General features: G+C 38.1%; 1 protein-coding gene across 1 annotated transcript; it reads left to right on the top strand.

Annotated features, from left to right (window-relative positions):
• Positions 1–7,006: 7,006 nt before the first annotated feature.
• On the top strand, positions 7,007–8,556 carry hoxa13a (homeobox A13a). Its single transcript, XM_053492883.1, has 2 exons — positions 7,007–7,650; positions 7,949–8,556. Exons 1-2 carry the CDS (start codon positions 7,035–7,037, stop codon positions 8,194–8,196), a joined length of 864 nt encoding a protein of 287 aa, XP_053348858.1. The 5' UTR covers positions 7,007–7,034; the 3' UTR covers positions 8,197–8,556.
• Positions 8,557–9,005: the final 449 nt, after the last annotated feature.

The following is a 9,005-nucleotide window of genomic DNA, read 5'->3' as shown; positions in this document are numbered from 1 at the left end:
CCGAAAACTGTGCCTCTTGCACTAGCTAGTTATTCTGGATTTGTCACGCGTTTGTGGGCGTGACATTGAAAGAAACCGTTGAACGGAGCAACTATTTAAAATCCGCCTATGAAATGTATTCTTGTATTCTTGAATAGAATGCATAGCGCTTAATCAGCATTTGCTATGTAAATGCATGGTGAGAAGTAGTAGCCAAAATAACAGACTTATTCACATTTTATTGGATTTGTCTGTAGAAAGTTGCATAACAAGTAATGTAAGTTCTAGAATAAACATGTTTTATTTGCACTACCAGAAAATGCCAACGTTCCTTAAAAAAAGCTTACATGTAATTATATGATTATAATGTTCTACCGAGATGTATAGCGCTGTGTGATGCACTAACTATGCGTCACTAGCTGAACCGACGAGTTTTCATAACGAATAATGACAACCATGCATGTGTTTGGAAGAAACTACTTACATTCTTTCGTTTTGTTTTTAAAGAGACGTGTTGTTGCGGGAAGCTTAACGAAAAAGCGAGGCAAAGGCAAAGCCAAAGGCTGTGCTTGCTTTCAGGGAGGAACCCTGACTCGGGGCTTCTCTACTTTGCTATCCAGTCTGACGTCGCCTGCCACAGCACTAATGATGCATAGATATATCGGCTAACAACTGAGTACTGGGGTAAATTTTATTCTCTTTATTTCAGCAATATTCACACTTATCTGTATGGTAACATAATTTACTTTCCTTAAAACGATAGAGCAGTATCACTACCTCTTTTCTTGTTTGAGTAGAAACCCTTCATTAATGGTAGATCTGTCTTTTACTGTGCCAACGACGTAATTAAAACTTTATTAATAATTAATAATGGTCCAACATATTTTTTATGTTTAATTACAAAGAAGGGAAAAAATGTCGCCAGAAACGTGGTGTGTGGTCATGGTGACGACGATATAGTTTTTTTTTTTTTGTAGTCAAACCTGTCCTTGTGCGCCCTCGCCTGTTTAAACACAGAATGACACAGACGGTAATTTATGTTTTTTGCCTATTCCTTCTTTTTCTTCTTCTCACTCTCTCACTCACACACACGCGCGTATACACAACTTTGAGTTGGGATAACGATAATATCATAATAATCGTGGTTATGATATATGGAAAGTTTTACAGAGCAGACCACGCCCACCTGTGTATATTTCAGTAATAAATCTCAGCACTGAGACGTCTTTTGTCTTTGAACTTTAATACGTTTGGCATTTTCTCCGAGAGTAAATGGCCGCTGCCGTAAAACTCCATTCTGCGATCCAGGACGACATATGAGTTTACTTTATTATCTTCCGCCTCAGTAAATACAGACTATTTGGATAAACCTTGAAACGCTGTTGTAGCTTTAGGCAAACAATGTTTATAACTTCACATGGGTTACGAAAATTACTTTTAAATGTAAAAATTAGGCTAACGGACCTAAATTGTTATTTGTGTCGTAATACATAGTGTCGTAAAACATAATACATAGATAAAGATTGAGTCCAAATATTATCTTGCTAACTGAAACAATCTGATATAGGTTTTATTGTAATTATTTTAGAAGTTTGGGTCAGACCACTTATTTGCTAAAAACCTAACTTTTTTTCGTTTGAGGAACATGTAATGTGTAAAATTGTTGTTAATTTTACTAAAAAATCAGAACGAATTCATTGATACCAGATCCGCCCTACAGCCACAGTTTACTCAGAAAGGTTTAATGAGCGTATAACGACCTTGAACTTGACCATGACATGTGCACAGGATGAAAGCTATATGTTCCATAAGACACGCCTCGAAACTAAATCGCCACACAAGCAAGCCTTCACAGAAACATGTTTATTAAATTTTTTAACAATTAAAATGCTGAATAATCATTTTGTCTATACTGATTTCGGGTCTCTTTTGTTAATGTTAAGGACAATGTAAATAACTGTTTCTTAAGTATGCCTTATTGTTATTTGTGTAGTTTTTAAATCATCCTATCTAATTTAACAGTAGAAAATAATGAATGATTATATACTTTTGTGAACATTTTTATTATTCTAAGTTTAAAATTACCGCAACAGATTTAGGCTTGACTCAAACCTTGACTCTTGACTTTAATTTAGTGTGATGTATTATTGTAAGTACATGTAGACAGGATGTAGTAAAATTCCCCCCTCCCGAATATTACCACTTTACTAAGAACATCTGTACCCTAGCTCATTCATGGCATCATCCAATCAGCCTGCAGCAGAATGCACCAAATCATGCCGACAAGGTCAAAGGAAAATTTAACAGGGTTGTTGGTACCAGTATTTTAGAAACTACTGGACAGTAGTACGCACAACAATCTTTAAAGCGTAAACAGAATGATGCGACAAACCAGAGCAACAAGAAAGGGAGGTGGATCAACAAAACATAAAGTAAGCTGGAGTTCAGAAATAGGCAGAAATGTCTTATTAGGAAGAGGACAAAGGAAAATGGCAGAGTTAGCCGAAAGAAAATTATTATTATTATTATTATTATTATTAAATTATATATATTATTATATTACAAACAGAAGCATAAATAAGCACAAAAGCATACATTTTTTTCAGCCAAAGAGCTGAAACAGGCAGGACAAACAGGCAGCTGCTAAAGCAATTTTAACCCTGCCCACTTTCATGCCTCCTTTGTGTTCCTGAGGAAAATAATCAGCAAAAATAAGTAAAAGTTTAAAAAGCATTTATGTCATTTTGCACTCCATCTGTTCTTATATTACAAAATGGTACAGTGTAATATGTCAAATAATAGTGTAATGTTTATAAATAAATAATTTTACATGCCTGTAACCTGCAGTGGAATCCCACACACATTTTTTATTCAATTCAAACACTAATAAAAATTAACTACGATATATTTGAGACACAATATCGATTACAGATTGGTCTGATGTGTACTCTGCCTGCAATAATATTTAGGCTTTTGGTACATGTCACATTAACATCTAAACACCCAGCTGCCGATTTCCAACTGCAGAGCATCACACTGCCTCTGCTGGCTTGCCTTTTGCCAAAAAAGTAATAAAACTTGTAATAAAATTTTTATTCATCAGACCCAACCACTTTCTTCCTCTGCTTAACTGTCTATTTCTGTAGGTACATTGTGGGCTAGCCTTTACCAGGCTTGGACTGACCATAGGGCATACCGACGCACATTTTTGGGCCGGGGCTGTCAGTCATAATTTAATATATTTTTTAAAAGTTTTAGGCCAATTTATTTATTACCGCAACGGTAGAATCTGAGACACGAATCGCGGCCCATTGGTTGACTGTCTTAAAGGCCATTGAGCTAGTCCAATGAAATCTCCCCTTCTGGCCAGCCCTCATTTCCCCTTGACAAAATCTGCTATTTAGAGTTCGACCGGAGTTTGAGATGAGTCCGTCTATAACAATAGATAAACCAGAAAAAAAGAAAAGAGCAAGAGGGTGCAGAGAAGCGGGAGAAAAGACGTAAAAGCCTACAAGTGTAAGCAGCAAAATGTGCGAAAATCACAGAAATGTTTGCCACCACCACACGTTCAATTGCAGCTGCTGGTGTAGGACCATCAACATCTAGCAACAGTGCACATGCAGTCCAGAGTGCCCAGGCTGCCGAAGCGGCACAAGGGAGTGTAGAACAAAGTAACGTCAACGTTAGTTACACAGATAAGGAAATAGTAGTTATTAAAATTAAGTCGGAGGAGGTGGTGAGAGACGTGACCCAGCAGGGTGTTTGTCGACAACCTGCACAACTATAGCCTACCGAGCTGCTACTCGCAAATGAACTGTCTGCCAATTAGGCTAGGCTACATTGCCATCCATATCAAATTAACGAGTGGTCTTACGTCTGTCACGATTGATCGAAATTATTGTCAATCTTCACGCAGTATAACAAATAAACCCCCAGAGAAATATAAAGGACATGGCTGACTATCAGATTAGACACACGTAGGCCTACACACACGCAGAATGATGATAACCAATGGAATTAACAATGAAAATGTTAAGTGTAGCCTACATCTTCACTAAATAGTAAGCTATCTGGAGGATTTGTAGGCTAACACTGTGCAAATGCTCAAATTATTGCAGTCACACTTAAAAACATTTAATATTAGACTATGAGTTTTGTGCAGAACTTCATCCTTGCTAGGTTGGAGGTCACTCACGTGTGTGTGTGAGAGAGACGGAGAGAGAGAGAGAGAGAGAGAGAGAGACGGGGAGAGAGAGAGAGAGACGGGGAGAGAGAGAGAGAGAGAGAGACAGAGAGAGAGACGGAGAGAGAGAGACAGAGAGCGAAAGACGGAGAGAGAGAGACAGAGAATTGCTAATAAAAGACTAATAATAATAATATTTAAGAATATTTTTTTTACCAAAGTTATTCGCTTCCATGCAGGTTACTGTGGTTTAATGTTTGAAACAAAACAGTGAGTGCATATATCCTTTGATGTGTCATATGCATCAGCATATTGTTTAAATATCATGGTGGGCCGCTATGGCCAAAAATGCCAGGGCCGTTTTTTGGTCCCAGTCCAGCCCTGGCCTTCACTTCCCATTTTTATTAATGAGCCGTGTTTCCAGGTGTTTCGCCTGCCATGCGGAAGGCCCGGGTTCGATTCCCAGCCAGTGTCCAAACTGCCCAGCCAAGCCCGGATAAAATGGGAGGGTTGCGTCAGGAAGGGCATCCGGCGTAAAACCTGTGCGGTTGTGGTGCGGACTGGGTATTCCGCTGTGGCGAACCCTTGCCTTGAGCAGCCGAAAGACCAACAACAACACAGACCTTGAGAAATTACTGTTTACACTGTAACAAGATAATCAATGCTACTCGCGCACAATGAAAAATAACTACGAGTGTAACATAAAAATTAAGATTTTGCATACATCGAGTTACATTTATAATCATTACAATCATTTGGAATCAGAGTATTTCGTTTTTTTTCGTTATGAAAAACTTCTGCTTTTTACGCTTGAGAGTTTAATAACGAGAAGAAACTCCCAGTGTGTTTCTCTGAGAACGGAGATTCTTAAACAAAGAAAAAGCAGCTATTGACAGAATTCACAAATAAATATTTTAATCTAAATTGCTAATAGTCTCAGAAGCATCATTTTATCGTTCCTGCATTTCAATCGCGCTTTCAAGGCACATGCTGTCGCTGTACTCCCGATCTGTCTTTTCGCACAAATGGACAAACTGGACAGGGGACGCCGATCAGAAAGTTAAGATGTGGTTCCAGGCTGATTTTAAAGGAACCAGTACAGGTAAGGCTCGAGTTAATCCGACGAGCATGCCGAAACTTTATATTTGCGTCCCATGATTAATAGTTTGGGATGAAGTTCTTTTATTTTGCTTTATTTAAAAACATAAACATGAAATTATCTTCAATCAGTCATTCAGGCCTTACTTTATGAATTATTATAAAGTAATTTAAAGTCGTTTAAATTCTGACAGTGGACACGGAGAAGGTAACCATAAACACACCTGGACCTGCTCACAGCTTGTTTTAGTTCTTATAGTTGTTTTAGTCCTTACAGTTTAATTAAATTTATTGCATTGGTATTTATTTGTATAGCGCTTCTAACAGTGGACATCAAGAGTGGCTTTACAAGAAAACGTTATAGAATAACGACGACGTTGCTGTCACTGCGGTAGACAAGACATAGGGAAAATAGACATGTTAAGAGAACTGTAAACATGACAATTCATACCAATCTGGTTTTAATTTGCATTTTGCAATATTATTATTATTATTATTATTATTATTATTATTATTATTATTATTATTATTATCCTATCCTTTAGTAAAATTTGTATATATGAAATCTTTCCTGCCGTGGTTTTGTTCCGACAAGTAATCTGCCTGGCCTACTTCCTCTGTGTCTTTCACAAATGAACTCTGTCATTCTCTCTCTCTCTCTCTCTCTCTCTCACACACACACACACACACACGTTTGTGGAGAAGTTTCTAAGAAATATTGGTTACAAAAATAGTTCAAAATAAATAGACAGTTGTATTTTGAGTAGATAACATAATCGCGTCAGAAAACCTTTAATGAAAAACTTCAACAAATATGTAATAAACTGTTGTCTCCTGATATAAAAAAATAAATGGCTAATATGCCTCTGTGCACATAGATATACAGCTAAAGAACAAAATAAATAGAAATATCACAAAATTTATTCCCGTTATCATAGGCTGTGATTTGTTCAGTCATTCACCATTTTTAGGTCAGACCTAACAGAATGGTGTTCGATCAGCAATCACAATGAAATACCGAAACAAATTGAAATACTGTATGTGAAAATGTATTTTAAGTGCTGATATTCAATGCAAGCAAGATTTGTGTTTTCCTGAATATATTGGTTGCAAGCAGTGTTTCACCGTTAAATTATTATGATTCTTAACATTTCTGTAACATTTGGCCAATAAACATGTCTACAATAATGTCTCCCTTTAAAACATATTACTATAGATACAAAATAACGCAATTTAATGGGGGAAAAGCATTATTTGTTTATATTCTGTGCATTCTGCCATTGTCAGTAAACAGTCAACTCATATTTGTATGTGAACAAAATATTTGTTGTTTACAGGAGCACGAACAAATTCTGTGGGTGTCGGTGTAAAACCGATTGAAGAGGCTTGGTGAGGAATTTCTGACTCCGACAGAGCATCAGTGTTTTTGCTTGCTTTCCTCTTGTCCGAATTAAGTTAGAGCTGTAGAAAGAAATGGAGAGCTTTAGATACATTTGCACAATTATCTCACTCACCCGCCTGTTTTCGGAACAACCTTCCACCTTCTTTGATAGGAATGTTCGTTTAAAGCACTGTATTTTCTTTAGTTTAAATGTGCACGCTTGCGCCGCCTGCACATAATCACGTGGACACATGAGCCAATGACAGCACGACCTTGGGAGGCGCAAAAGGCGCGACCGAATTTCTTGGCTCCTGCAGAATAGGGTTATCTGCTGTTGTTCATTTCAGAAAAAGTTTAAGTGAAGGAGCCCCCCACCCCCATGCCTGACTGGCTATGCCAACGTCACTGGTCCTGCTCCCTGACCCGGTCAAGAACATGGATGCGTTTTCCGGAGGCAATTTTGCACCGAGCTCGTGCAGAAATTTTATAACCCCCAACGCTGCCCACACGTCGAACGACGTAAGTACTACAAGATTTGGTGAGGTTGGATGCAGCCCGTGCACAGCCTCGCAGGGATCTGGAGGCGCATCGCTGCCTTATGGGTATTTTGGCAGCAATGGATATTATTCATGCCAGTTGTCTCATACGCACTGGACTGGCAGTGGGGTTAAATCGTCCACTCATTCTCCAGTCTCTGCTGCCTCACACTATGGGGATAAATATACGGATATGTCAACAACGTCGACCGAAAACTATGTTGCTTCTCGAGCCAAGGAGTTCGCATTCTACCCGAGCTATGGTTCGAGTCCGTACCAGCCCGTTGCCGGCTATCAGGATGTACCTGTAGTGCAGGGTGCAAACGGGCCTTTGGAGAACAAAAACGAATCTTCCTTATTACCTGTTGAAAGTTATCACCCATGGGCGATCAGCGCTAGCAGCTGGAACGCACAAGTCTGCTGTGACAAGGAGCAACTGCATGCAGGGTCAGTGTGGAAAGCATCTGTATCAGGTAAAATAAACTTTGATCTAGCTCATGCATCCGATTCTAAAGGAATGTGTCGGACAAAAATAAATTTTTAATTGTTTATATATATATATATATATATATATTAAACAAACGTAACTTTAAATATAAATATTACTGTACACATACATGGTGGCCATAAACATATTATGCCCATCTATATAATAAACTAGTTTTGATAAGAAGAAACAACGTTAATGAAATAATATTCAATTTGTGTTCCTAAACAAAATGAATAGGATACTTAATGAATTTTAACAACTTTATTTTGCGTTTTTTTCAGACTCAGTTCATCATAGGGGAGCAGACGCAAGTTCATTTCGGCGTGGCAGAAAAAAGCGCGTTCCATACACAAAGGTGCAACTGAAAAACCTCGAGCACGAATTTGCGGCTAACAAGTTCATTACCAAGGACAAGCGTAGGCGGATATCCGCACTGACCAGCTTATCTGAACGACAGGTGACCATCTGGTTCCAGAACCGGCGCGTAAAAGAAAAGAAAATTGGGAACAAATTAAAATCTAACGGTTAAGACAACAGAGGGGAAAGTTCGGGTCGAATGCACACACAAAGCTGTATATGTCGGCGAAACATTTTTGTGAATTTTTTGTTTGCCTGTACTACTGACTTGCAGAAAAAGGATTTAAAGCCAACAGATGCTATGACACCGAAAGATATTTTTCCTCTGCGCCAGGCTGTGCGTAATTACCGCAAATAAGAACATCAATAACGCCGTGTGTTGTGAAAATCCAATATTTATGCTCGCAGTCTCGTGTTTTGTGCTCAGCGATTACATACAGGGAGAACTCATCATGTTTTCCCAACTTCATGTATAGTACTTGTTTAGTTATTGTGTCGATCTAATAATAATTTATCCTGATCTATCTAGGAGTGACTTATCTGCCTCTGTGTCAAATAAATATTTTCACGCCTGTCTCAATAAACCACTGATATGATTAACAAACAAAACGTTTTATTTTGACGTCACCAAGTTCAAATTAACAAAGAATCGTGCCTTACATTTTCAGTAAATTAATTTTCGCCTTTGTAACAGGAGTCATTCTTCATGTCAGTCCGCGAGACGTTTGTGTTGTATATATGTCCAAGAACAAAAAATGATATAAAATATATTGCAGTTTATATTTATAATAATAAATTATATATACTTTTTCATTTTGTTCCGTGCAACATAATTGTGTACGGAATCGAGGCAACGTGTTCATTGCAGGTTCATTAGTGGACCAACAACGCCATCTACTGATGGTGAGTTTGCGTCGGTTCAGTTTATTAACTGTGGATACTTTCTTTACATTCTGATTTCTACTCAACAACTCATTCTAT

Source organism: Clarias gariepinus, chromosome 3 (genome assembly GCF_024256425.1).
Source record: "Clarias gariepinus isolate MV-2021 ecotype Netherlands chromosome 3, CGAR_prim_01v2, whole genome shotgun sequence".
NCBI lineage: Eukaryota > Metazoa > Chordata > Actinopteri > Siluriformes > Clariidae > Clarias > Clarias gariepinus.
This window is presented reverse-complemented; position numbering and strand designations above follow the sequence as displayed.

What these genes read in the sequence shown, in the direction of transcription:
- hoxa13a (XM_053492883.1), top strand. Translation starts at nt 7,035, where the DNA reads ATGCCAACGTCACTGGTCCTGCTCCCTGACCCGGTCAAGAACATGGAT. An exon ending in GTGGAAAGCATCTGTATCAG is followed by an intron (nt 7,651 to 7,948) that starts GTAAAATAAACT and finishes CGTTTTTTTCAG; the next exon opens with ACTCAGTTCATCATAGGGGA.